Source organism: Dipteris shenzhenensis, chromosome 21 (genome assembly GCF_047967505.1).
Source record: "Dipteris shenzhenensis isolate YYH24624 ecotype China chromosome 21, Dip_SZ_1.0, whole genome shotgun sequence".
NCBI classification, from domain to species: domain Eukaryota; kingdom Viridiplantae; phylum Streptophyta; class Polypodiopsida; order Gleicheniales; family Dipteridaceae; genus Dipteris; species Dipteris shenzhenensis.
Window position 1 is genome coordinate 8,807,304 of NC_141616.1, and position 13,091 is coordinate 8,820,394.

General features: G+C 45.1%; 1 protein-coding gene across 2 annotated transcripts; it reads right to left on the minus strand.

Annotated features, from left to right (window-relative positions):
* Nucleotides 1–367: 367 nt before the first annotated feature.
* Nucleotides 368–11,918, minus strand: LOC147888458 (Golgi apparatus membrane protein tvp38-like). Of its 2 annotated transcripts, XM_087392923.1 has the most exons (5): nucleotides 11,833–11,918; nucleotides 10,908–11,261; nucleotides 1,942–2,181; nucleotides 1,607–1,824; nucleotides 368–1,295 (listed from the first exon to the last, which is right to left on the minus strand). In XM_087392923.1, the coding sequence occupies exons 2-5, from the start codon at nucleotides 11,220–11,222 to the stop codon at nucleotides 941–943; spliced, it is 1,128 nt and encodes a 375-aa protein (XP_087249049.1). In that variant the 5' UTR covers nucleotides 11,223–11,261; nucleotides 11,833–11,918; the 3' UTR covers nucleotides 368–940. The 2 variants fall into 2 exon arrangements, with proteins under 2 accessions (XP_087249049.1, XP_087249048.1); XM_087392922.1 differs by having other exon boundaries at nucleotides 1,607–2,181.
* Nucleotides 11,919–13,091: the final 1,173 nt, after the last annotated feature.

The following is a 13,091-nucleotide window of genomic DNA, read 5'->3' on the forward strand; positions in this document are numbered from 1 at the left end:
ACATTTTCTATGCCCAAAGGACACTTTAAAATGTGACAGGTAGCAATGGCTAATCCAGTGTTACCTTCTACTTGTAAAAGACATGAGCCACTATGACATAATACCTATAGAATGGATCCACATTCAAGAGAAGAACCACTTCTAGCATGAACAAGATGTATCAGGCACGTCAGACTGCCCTATGCTAGCTACTACAAAATTAACTCCATCTTGAGTGATAAACGTAACATTCGTCTCTTGAGCAATTAACTCAAGCGGAATATAATGTCTCCACATGACCATTAATGTTATGTCCAAGAGTGATCCCACTTCCCAGAGACTTAAGATCTAACAGTATTTCACACATTTGACTTTGTTTTCAAAAAACTAAAACGTCCAAGAGGGAATTTAGAAAAGAAGGAACCTTGGACTGTGACGTTGAGTGTCGGAAAAAACAAAATCCGAACATACAGCCGCGTCGTTGCCCTCTATCTTTTGACCTTTATCTTCGCATGAAGTATGATAACATACAAAACTTCACATATCCATGAGCTCTCCACTCAAGATATGGCAATTTCTTCTCTAGGAACACCCAGAGAATAACAACTGTTCCAGGGGAAGAGAACTACTAACCAGTCACAACCACCAAAAGCTCCAAGAGATATGAAGCTCTCACACCTGCATTGCCTTCTAACTAGCACCCTTACCAAGAGCTCCATTTTCCCTCAGAACGTATTCAAAACTCTCAACCTTTGTACATATCCTTGCTCCAATGAGCAAATTAAGACCCATCCCAGGCCCAGAATGAATACAGACCAATCAAGATTAGAGATCATAATCACATAAGCAATAGTGATACAGGTCATCAACTTCGCTTGCTCTTCTGAATCTGAAGCTGAAGTCACTGTAAAAATTAACAACTCTAGAAGTAAAACTGGAGACTCTGAATGGTCATAATACATCAATTGGGGATCTTAGTGGATGTACTGTTGATTCCTCCTTCCATAGGTGTAGGCGTATAATGGGAAAAAGAATTTCCTTGATGTCTTTGCAAATCATAAGGAACCTCTGTGCTGACAAGACCTATACTTTTTGAACGCCTGAAATCACTAGAACCATTCATCTCCTCAGAATCTTCTCTTTTCTCTGCCTGTTCCTTGATTTCAAGTTCTCGGACAGCCTTTCTCCCATAAATGGTTACAGCAATGGTCACAGCCACAGCCAAACACAAGCCAATCACATTGTAAGCTATTTGAACTGGAGTCAAGTGCTCCCTTGCACTTTTCACTTCACCCAAAGTCTTGAGCAGCCTGCCACTGTAACAAACACTATTTATTAGAACTACCTTAACAGTCAATCAGCATGGAAGCAGGCATCCAAGCCCCACCTTCAGTTACATATAAAACGTTTTGAAGAAAGGTTATGTAGCTTTTTACAGTGGAACAAGCCATTTCTTTTGTATAATGCAAATGGAATGCAAGCTAAATTACATTGGCATCTCAAAAGACAGGGAATAACTGCAGGGCAACCCGTGGCAAAAACTCCAAAAAAGACAGCAAAAAAGGGGGGCAAACAAAGTTGGGCTAAAATGAGAGAGAGAGAGAGAGAGAGAGAGAGAGAGAGAGACCTATAAATAGTGACAAAGGCCTCTGGAACCAAGATGGCACATGAAGCACTAATATATGGACCATACTTAACATTTGTTGTTGCAATAGCATAATTGAACAGCGGGTATGGTATTGGTGAAACTCTTAAAATGAACACAACACGAAATTGTTGGAACCATCCTCCCTGCTCTGCTATCCTTATCATTGCAGCCCTTTTCGGCCATTTTTGTAACCATCTCTGCACATAATGCACAACCCATGTGCCATCAGTGTCTTTTAGAAAATCGGTGACCCAAAATATACACAATTGTCTTAATTTCAACGTATATTTCAGAGATGCTACTATTTTCAATACCTGAATCCTTGCATGGAAAAGCCAACGAGCTATGAAGAAAGGCAATGACATGCCTACAAATGTGCCTGCTATTATAATGAGAAATCCAATTGTATAACCAAAAATCATTCCTGCAAGCCACATGGAGGGTGCAGATGGGATAAGGAAAATAGGTAATACAGCCATTGAACCAGCCAGAACCAATGCAAGCACTGGCCTACTGAAAGTCTTAGCCTCCCACTCCATCAAGGGTATAACCACCTGTACATAACACATTCCCATTTCAGTATGCAGGTTTCATATCGAATGGATTTGGTGTGCCTTGGCTGTCAAAGGCATGCCACTGCAGTACCAGGAATTCTTATATAGTCAAACATTTAAAGCTTGCAAAGAGGACAATCCCCAAGCTAACCGAGACCCCTTTAAAAACATCACTAGTGAAAGTTGCTCTATAATACTTAATCCATACCTTTATTCCAAAAGGTGGCTTCAAGAGGACCACAAGCACATAGTAAATGTACATCTCTTGACATGAACTACAAGTTATAGCATTTATCTACATGAATCCAGGAACATGCCCAAACTCATCCTCTAAAACCACATCACATAGTGCAGTTTCAATCTCACGATAGTCACTCATAAGGTTGAAACCCATAAACACGACTTCACTTTTCCTGCTATCATGGAAAGAAAAAAACAGTGCCTCTTTGCTTTCCATCACAATTACTGTCAAAACAAAGTCTCATTGTTTTCATTTTCAATGAACTTGAGGTTCCCAGAAAACCTGAGCTTCTTAGTTGCAAAGGTTGTATAAATGGATCTGCAAATCTTGCCGAATTTCGAACATTCATAGAAATGCAATGCAATGATCATGGTTGTTAGTACAGCAGATACGAAATGTTTGAAGCGTTCGAGTACCTAACAATTTCTAAAACTTCAAGATATCTGCATGCAGCCCTGCTCATTGCAGCCTGCTCACGTATAGCATAGGCTGCAGCCTGCTCGCTTATGCCTTGCACTGCCAATGTCTGCATCTATTGCAATTCGCAGGGCTGCAGGCACTTGGCCAAGGCCCAAGAGAGTCTTGTGGGCTGTGGGAAGCCAGGGCTGAAGTAGAGTTGGCAGACACAGCCCGCCAACAAAAGGCAAACGAGGTACAAAGGAGGACAGAAGCAGACAGCGACGGGAGCAGATTCGCAAAATAGCCACTCTATGATTATTTTAGCCGGGGGGTGGCGGATCCCTAACATACCGACCCAGACCGACCATGGAAATGACAACAGCATCGACAAAACTCATCCTAGTAATAGGAAAAACAGCCTGTTAGCTAGGACAGAATGTAATACAGTACCAACCTTGAAACGCATCTACCCACAAAACATCAGACCATATTTCTGCCATGCCTATCATGAACTAAATGATATCCTCAAAAAAAAAAAAACAGAAAGACAGATTAAGACAAGAAAAGATAAACAGCAGTCAATGAACATGTCTGTTACCTTTCAATTCGAATGTAGCATCACCTTGGATATATCAGTTGACAACAACGTTTAGGGACTGTAGGCCATTCTATGGGCTATCCATAGGTGCCACTTATTCCTTGGTATGTGCCTTGTAGGCCTAGTTATGGTCAGTTAGGTCAGTTGGTACAATTAGTACATGCCACTTAGGACACTTAGTCCAGTTAGGACACTTTGCCCTAGGGTTTTGTTATGTTGGCTCCCTCTTGTACTTTCACTTAGTTTTGCAGCAATAGCCTACAATGGTATCAGAGCAGGTTGGGGATCCCTCCCCTCAGCCATTGACAGCTTTCCCAAGCTGTTTGGCAGCCTTTTGAGCCCTCATTCTTGCTGGTCTGCTCAGTTTTTTAGGTTTTCTACATGCACGTGATCACCTGTGGCCTCCTCAAGCATTTCCATAGTGAGAACTTCACATTTGGCATGGGAAATCAGTGTTTTGGAGAGCCTGGTGCAGAAATCGGTGCATTTAAGGCTTGCAGCAGCAGTGTACGGACTCGTACTTGTGGGCAGCGATCTGTTGTATGGGTTCCGTACAGACCTGTCAGAGGTGCATTTACTACTGTTTGGACCTATCAGAAGCTGTTGAACGGTCCATTAATTGCAGTACGGATCTCCTTCGAAGCATTTAGTGCAATCCGGACCTGCCCCAAAGCTCGTGCCAGCCATTTGAAGCCTTTGTTCAGCACATTTCTTCATTTCAAGGCGCGTGCTTGGTGTTTGGAGACATTTGGAGCTTGGTGCTGATATCCGGAGGCCTCTCCTTGAGCCCATTGCTTCTCATTTGCCTTCCCTTTGCCTCGAGCTGTGAGATCTTGTCCATTAGATCACTATCCATTCATTTCGAAGTGCTCTCCTCCTCGTGGGAGCACATTCTCTTGCCATAACACTCATTTCCAGCCTTCTCTTGGCACTTTACATTGCCATTTGCTGTCCATTTCACCTCTCCTTCAAGGATGAACATCTCTACTCGCATTTGGAGCATTTTGCCTCCTGTATTTTTGGGCTACATCATTGTGTAAGCCTCTATTGCATTGGTTCTTCAACTTTCTGCAAAACAGTCCTTTCTTTGCTTCATTCGCATTATGGAAATGTTGCCTTTTGGGAATTTTTTGCAGCAAGTACATCTTGAGATAGCCAAGTCTTTTGCAGTGAAAAGCTTTGAAGCTTGAGCAGAATTTTGCCTTTTGGTCTTAAGAGGTTGCTCTTCTCTCATTTGCATTGTCAGTTTATCACATGCACCCCGTGCAAAGTGACACACTGGCTACATTGACAAGTGCATAATAGTTCCCTAATAGGATTTTCTGTCGTAAGTCAAGCACAAGCTACGTAAGTCAATCTCTCAGCTTTAGGTCAAGTCATAAAATCAGTTCTTGTTCACTGGTACCCACTGGAGAACAGTAGGTTAGTGTTTCCATCTTAGGTTTAGCGATAGGTCTAGGTCCAACCTAGGATAGAAGCCCTTCTAGCCCCTCAAGGCTGGAACATATGAAGGGGAATGGGCTGGGTGAAGGCTGCTTATATAGGCTGCCCTGCACCCCACCCAAGGTAGGCATTTATGGGGAAAAGGGCTGCAAAGCCCGCCCTAAACAGCCGACTAGAAGTCGGCCTGTTTAGGGCAGGTTGGCTCAGCCCCAGCCCCCTACTTAAGGGGGAGCCCCTGCCTCATTTCTCATTCAGTTCTCCCAGCACTTCAGCCTCCTACAGCTCCTCCTCAGCCCCCTCTGAACAGCCTGACACTCACTTCAGTGGCCCTCTGACCAGCCTCAGCCTTTGGCATCAGTTTAACCCTCTAGGAAAGTGTTCACGCAGCGCATTAGACAAGGAGTCGGGACAGCGAACGGAGTAAGCCGAGGCCTCTAAGAAACTTGCCAGACAATTACGCAAGTCTTGCTGCAGAGAAATTAATGTCCAAAGAAGGTCAGGCCTACCGGTAATGTTGCTTCTCGTAATACCTCTGGTACAACTAGTATTGCCTCAGGCTCATCTAGTGATGGGTCTAATGCTACCTCTAGTGCAGCTGCATCTTCCAGTACAGCTACTTTGCCTCCTACTCAGGAGCAGATTCAGTGGGATGGTCGTGATGCCAAAGCACATGCCTTGATTGCTCTTTCAATCAAAAGGGTCATTATCCCTCATATACGGTCTTGCTAGACAGCAAAGCAAGCGTGGGACAACTTGCATCCTTACATGAAGTGCGGAATGAGGCGAGGGTTGCTCATCTCCGCAAGCAATTGAAGGACTTGAAACTTGAAGAGGGTGGTAATATGGATGCCTATCTTACCACTGTGAAGGATTTGAAAGAGCAGTTGGCCAATATTGATAGGTTCCTAATTCTCAACTTGTTTCTAATACCCTTGATGGGTTGCCTAACTCCTATCAAAGCTTTGCTACTACATTGAGGTTGGTTGCAGGTGGCAATGCCAACCATTATTCCTTTGACCAGCTGGTTGCCCTCTTACTATAGGAGGAACAAAGCCGTGCAAACAGAAATGCTTCTATGGCTAGTGATCAAGCCTTTGCTGCCCAACATAAAAACGAAGGCAAAGGCAAGGCTTCAGCTAGTAAACCCCCTCATTTACATGCTGGTCACTCCCATGATGCTTCATCTTCTGGGGATAATAAGAAGAAAAATAGATGCAACTATTGCAAGAAACCTGGGCATGACATGTTTGAATGCAGGAAGAGAATTGCATCTAAGAAGAAGAAGAAAGTGTCTGATCTTGCAGTATCTAGTTCTCCTAGTCCAAATGATCGCCATGAGTCAACTAATTTTGCACATGACTAGCATTGGGCTTTTCTTGTTACATGTCAGTCTAATCCTGATCTTCATGATGCCTGCATGACAGTTTCTGATGTTCCTCATGCCTGGTTCTTTGATAGTGGTGCTAGCAAGCACATCTGCTGCCTTACCCGATAAGGTTGACTGAAAAACTGCCTCTTGTTGGAGCGGTACCACAACTCCCAAATTGTTGGGAGTTATTCAGCTCACTTGAGCATGCATCTTTTTTTTGTTTTCCAAAGAAAGGAACCTTCTATTAATGCTTGAAAGACTTCATACAAAACAGCAGCCCCAAAGGTGCTGAGTATGGAAAAAACAACAAGGCTGAAAGAAAGGAACCGGCCTGTTCCAGAGAAACCTAGCTCACTGCCTAGGGGATCTCTGGTATTGGGGCTAATAGCCAAGTGTGTGGACTATACAACCAGTGAATCCCTCGCGAATTGAAAATGTAGAAGACTCCTACAAGCAAGCCTTGTAGAATCGAGCACGCCTCTCAATAGTCACTCTAGAGTGAGTCCCACACTCCCAGAGTGTAGATGATATCCTGCTTGATGGCGACCATGATAGCCGAGGGTGAAACCGGATGCTCACCCATCACGACACTGTAGCGAGCCATCCAAATGTTCCCCACGGTGATACTGGCTACCACCTTTCAAACGATGTCCTCCAAAGGAGAAGGGGGAGCTACGCTATCAGCAGGGACTGCCTCATGGAGCACTATCCTCTGAATGCTCTTACCCTGTATCCGGTAGGCTGGGGTGATCTCATCAATTCGGAACGTGTGTCCTCCCTCAGTCAACCAGGCTACCATCCCCCAGGTGTAGTCCCTCTGAAGACTCTGCATACGGGTCATGATCCTGAGGGGTCTCATCCCGATCCTCACTGCTCTACCACAGCCCTAAAGGCAGTGCGGGATCGCCTCCAGGAAACCAGCAGAGCGACCATGGCACTGCCCCTCCACTCGCATCTGCTCCAACCACGGTCCGATGGGCAAGCCTCCGTGGGTGGCCAACCAGAAGAAGTAGGATATCTTCCTCGACCGCAAACTGGACCATAACCGTGTCCAAAACCTAGAACAGACATCCCGGGGCACTCTCTAGGTCACCCAATGCCGCTCCCTCGAGGGGGTCCACCTCAAAGAGTCCATCTAAAGCCTCCTGCCAATCCGTGTGGTGTAGGAAAAGAAGGGCACCTTGTCCATCTGCTTGGCAAGGCCACCCCTAGAGGGCCGGAACCACTCTCCTGGATTCCATTAGACCTCCCTCAAGGGTCTTGAGCATGCATCCAAGGGGAGGACAATTACATGTGCCGATAATGTGTCATATACAGTGAAAGGCATTGGGCAAGTTTCTCTTGCTTCTATTTCTGGTGGTCTAGTCACTCTAGACAATGTGCTTTATGTTCTAGGCATTCACAAGAACCTCATCTCTATTTTAGCCATAGCTACTTGGGGCTATCAGGTTCTCTTCGATGGTGTTCGGTGTGCGGTCTATGATGCTACACATGCCTTTATCATGGTGTTGACTCGAGCATTGACTAGAGATCTATATAGATATACCTAGATGAATCCAGGAACATTCCCAAACTCGTCCTCTAAAAACACAACATAGTGCAGTTTCAATCTCACGATAGTCACTCATAAGATTGAAAACCATAAACTCCATCACACATAGCACATACTAGCTACTATGACATCCCCACTGAGGTCAATATACACTTGATGCCTATGATAGATGCTTGGATGATGCTGGACTTGCAGATGCAGGCAGATGCCGATGCTATTGATTGTTCTACCATGGCAGAGAATCATTTGTGGCATGAGAGGTTTAGACGCCTCAACTTTGGGGCTCTGGTAAAGTTACATAACGATGGTACGGTTGTTGATCTTTCTAAAATACATGTGTTGGGATTCAAAATTTTGATCTCAAAAAAATGCAGATCTCAAATTGTGAAGTTATGGACAGTTCCATGTTTCAATTCGCCAGTTCACACGTTCCACGCATGTCCCTTGCTTTCCGTACGACGCCCTCTTTGCGCGTTCCTATTGCAACTCTTTCCAACCCATGCGCCTTCCTTGGACGGCTTTCTTCTACCTGTATGGCTGCGTGCCATGGCTGCTTGTTTGTATGATGCCCGTCTGATGCGCTGCCACTCAGCCCTGGTCGCTACCTCTTTTTTCCCTCTTGTCGACCTTCCCTTCTCTTTCTCTTCTTCTCGTCCTTGCACTGGATCTCACCGCTCTGATACCAAATGTAAAGAACCAGACTTTTCAAGAATGCAAATGTGTGCAAAGCATGCATAATTCAAATGCCGATTGGCCCTCCAATGGGGGAAGAGCGCCCTCGTGAGAGTACTTGTTTCCTGTTTCGACCTATATGCAAGGTGGGAAAGAGATGGCGCGGATGAACGCGAGGTTGTAAAGAGAATGCTACATGAGATTCACAATGAAGGGGGATACCCCTTCATTAATGTCTCTTGAGATCAAGTTCCATCTTCCCGTTTAGACCTACCCTTGATCTATGACCCATGCATCTACCATTCAATGCAACTTAATGCACCCTTCCCTTCCTATTGCCACTAGGACCTATATGCGTGGGCACATCTTTATTAATAAAAGATGTGTTACATGTCCAAATTTGGTGCCGTTTGAAGCAGGCACTCCAACTCGACGGTCCTTTCTACTCAGATGATCCACCGCCATGGTCGGTGTCAATGCATGTCACACCATCAAATTGGTACTTCATGTAATAATGTTATGATGTCTATTAATCACAAAATAGTGATTGCTCTAGTCATGACAGCGATGTGATTGCTTTGATGGGTTTGCCAATAAAGGATACTTGCTCCGCTCTAGTGGGACTAGTGGGGATGTGTCTTTGGATGTGGGAGGAGGAGCTTTTTGATCTAGAGTTTGCCAATGACATGAGCGTTTTTATGAAGGGGACAAACAAACAGGTTGGAGATGATGAGACTCTTAGCTTCTCCCCTGTGGCAAGAGCACAAGGTATCTTTGAAAGATGGGTCATTGGAAAGGATCCGCGGAAAGCTTTTGTATTTTAGTGCCACCAAAACTCTCTACCTACTAGGGCAAAACATTGGTCAATTAGGTTTTACTCACCATTTCCTAGTGCATTGCATCTTGGCAATGTTTTCACAAAGAATGCATGGGGCAATTAAGGTAACTAATGGACAACTCTCTTTGGGCAGGATCGGATGGCACACTAGACACTAGGGAAGAAGTGGCTCTGTAGACAGTGATCCTGCCTCATTCGCGGGGAGGAATAGGGATCATTAACCCAAAGGTGCACAATTGAGCCCTCCTATGCAAGCTTATAGTACACAGACCCACCTTAGGTTTGGAGCCTTGGAAACCTCTCTTGCAACAACAAGGCCTTTTCCAAAATACTCCCAAGAAAGCAAAACAAGGGCAAACCTCACATAGGTAGAGATTCACAAATGCCACCTCCCCCATGAAAGCTTGAGACGAGAGCATCTGTTTGACTAGAATCTCACTCTAAGCGCATATCACTACAGATGGTGCAAGAATGGGATCCTCCGCCAGATGACATCCCTCCCTATCTTCTTTTGTATCAATCTGGGCAGGGCCCTAGATCTTAGCTTTCAGTGACATTTTGGATAATAGGATGCTGCACTCCCTTAAGTGATTAAGGATCAAAGTGGTGGGATGATTGGGGAAGCATTGGTCCATTGACCCTAGGCAGCTGGTTCGTTCCACAGCCACACCCTCGTCGACATTAGGCTACCTGTCCACACCTCAGACACCACCTAGAAGCAAGGTAGGGAGGGGTCCATGAAGGCCGCAAAACAGCGTGAACGTTTTTGCAAGGCATGTCCTGCAGGCATATTTTATATATTCATGGGTCGAGGAATCTGTCGGTGGATAGTCCATGAAATTCATTGTTGGCACCTGCTTCCAAGGTAACCTAGGCAGTGACCTAGGATCCACAGCACGCTGCAGGACAGCCAGTTTTTTTTTAAAGCACTTCATGGATGACTCTTTACATAGTTTTCAAAGTTCTCCTCTTTTTATATAAGGTACTACTCTTTTTTTGGCATCGAGGTTGGGGCAACATCAAGGGTGAGACTAGAAAGGGGCAAGAAGGGAGGAGGGCGCAGGGACGATGAGGTAAAGGACAATGAACATAAGAGATGAGCAAAGGGAGGAAGCAACTAGAACTGACCGAGGCAGCAGGGAGGTGGAACCATCTTCCCCCAATAATCTTGGGCATAGCAAACCTCTCTTCTCATTACTGGCGTTTCCTCATGAAGCTTCCTCTACCCGTGCAAGACAATATACGAAATCCAGCCTGGCTGATACACAAACTACACGGTGAACCATCTAAAATATTTACAACCTGAATGTCCACCCTCTGTCCTCTGTTACAGACAGACTTATGTAAGTCGTTAACTCAGCCAAGTGATTAACTAATGACACAAGACACTCCACATTGATTTGAGATTTCAAGTCATCCTGCAGTCATAACGACTGGCAGAAGAACCCAAACAAAGAATAAAAATTTTCTGACATGACGAGAATCCACTCATTCATTACTAGCCAGCTTATATAACTAACGCATAACTTCAACCAAAAGCACGACACAGATCCGTAAAACACATGGATGAAGTGAAAACAGAACATCAAGAGACTTAAAACAACACCAAATTACCTTATCTAGCAAGAATGGAAGGCCCCATGCCGTCATTATACCCGTTATTCCAAGTGCAAGTAGACTCCAGAGTGCTATTTTGGTCCACTTCCATAATCTCTTATGATCCGTATTCATTGCCAGGGGGACATTCTCAAATTCTTCCAATTCCAAGTCTTCCACATACTGCAACCTCGTATATGTTGAATCTGCTTGCCGCCTTTGTAATTCAGCTCCATGTTCGATCCCTATCTCTCTTCTCATTAAATCAGGGATGCTAGCTGACATGGCCTCCCAGAACTCTGTTAATCTGTCTTTGTAAGATTGTATAAGCATACCTTGACTAGCATTGGCATTCCCTAATTTCTGCTGGTCCTGCAATTTGCAAAACGATCGTATTGTCAGAGGGAGAAAGTTAGAGACGGATAGACAACCAAACACAATTTTCCTGATTGGAAAAAGATCGGTGGATAGAGAATTGTTAGTAGCTGTCTAATCAATGTGACAAGCAGAATTAAACGACTTGGCTGAATGGTCTGCCGAATCACGTCAGCGTGATTGGCACGTTGTGGTCGTCGTCCTGGCTGGCTCCCATATAAAAGCTAGTATTCTCTCCAGGTGCTGCCCTTGGCTTCTCAGGCAGCTCCTGGCCCCTAGTCTTGTCTAGGGCTGCTCCAAGGGCATGGGGAAAGCCTTGCGACACCATGAGACACCTTGCACTTGAGGAATCGGACGCGATCGCCGTCGGATTATCAAAATGTGCTTCAAAACGTAAACTTCCGGTCCTTCCTTTGCACAAAAGCGAAGGGGACAGGAGCCAGCATGCCAGTGCTGAGAAACAGGCTGAAGGAGAGGGCTCAAAGGGAGAAGAATCAGCGGGCAAGGGGGCAAAGCTGGGATAGCTGTGATGTGAAAATGGAGGCTACCGAAGGGAAACAGAGTGTACCTTGTGCGGAGGTAGCTACGACGGAGGAGGAGCTTGGAAGGCGATGAATGGCCGGAGGAGGAGGAGCAAAAACACAGAAGACGAGGGGACGATGGGAACGATGAAGAAGAAGAAGAACACGACGAAGAATGAAGAACTTGCTGAAGAAGAAGCCGGTAGGTGGAAAAAAGAAGTCTCTAATGTGAAAATTTGACCACATGCCAAAGTTGCCCATGTGATTGATTGATTGATTGCTTTGATTCACTCTCCAAACGGAACCATCCCCAGGCTTGCCCCACTGTCACCCCGGTGTGTCACGTTGATACTGGCTTAACCTCTCACACTAGTTACCAGTATCATCCCTCTCACACTAGACACCAGTATCATCCCCATATTTGCCCCAATATTAACCCCAGGTGTGTGAGGTTGATACTGGTTTACCCAGTACCAACCTCACACACCGCACACCCCACTCATCACTTCCTGCATACCTCTCGCTACTTATTTTGTTGGGTCCCACCCACCACTTCACTGTTGACCTCCAAACTTGGGTTGGGTTGAGAGACACGGGCAGCAACCAAAATGTATTTTGTACACAGCACTTTTCATGTCTTCCAGTAAACGAAAACCATCACCAGTTATCCCAAGTGCCCTCTCGATCACCGTGGGTAACCCAATGTCAACCTCGCACCCCACTCAATCATCCATCTATCAATGACTCGCGTCCACGGAAATAAAATCCTCACTCTCCAATCAAGATTTTTGCATAATGTGAAAATGCAACCCAGACGTTAATTGGCTACTTTACACCAAATCGTACCACCCAGTAAAAAATCGACTGGCTAGTGAAAGAATCCCATTATCTCACAATTTGACAACCAAAGCTTTGGTAGCAACTGCTAGAAACCCGGCAACACTTAGCGGCAATCACACCATTACACCACCTCCCCCATCTGTCAATGACCGAAAATCGGTGCCGATCCATCAATTCCTCTCGAGAAACAACTCTTGCCACCGATTCCCTATAGCATTCTCAACTATCTCCCAACGACTTGTGTCATTACCCCACATCAATTTTGATCGATCACTTGGAAAATCCCAAGAACCTGCCCTTTCCCACCTCGAGTTAGGTTATGTCAATGAGATTACCATAACCAATTCTATTATGTTACAGTTTACAAAGGAATTACATTCTCATTAGTACCCAATATGTTATGCACTAAGTGGTCTTGATTAAAATTTTAGGGGTCTACTCATACAAAATGGTGTATATCATCAAT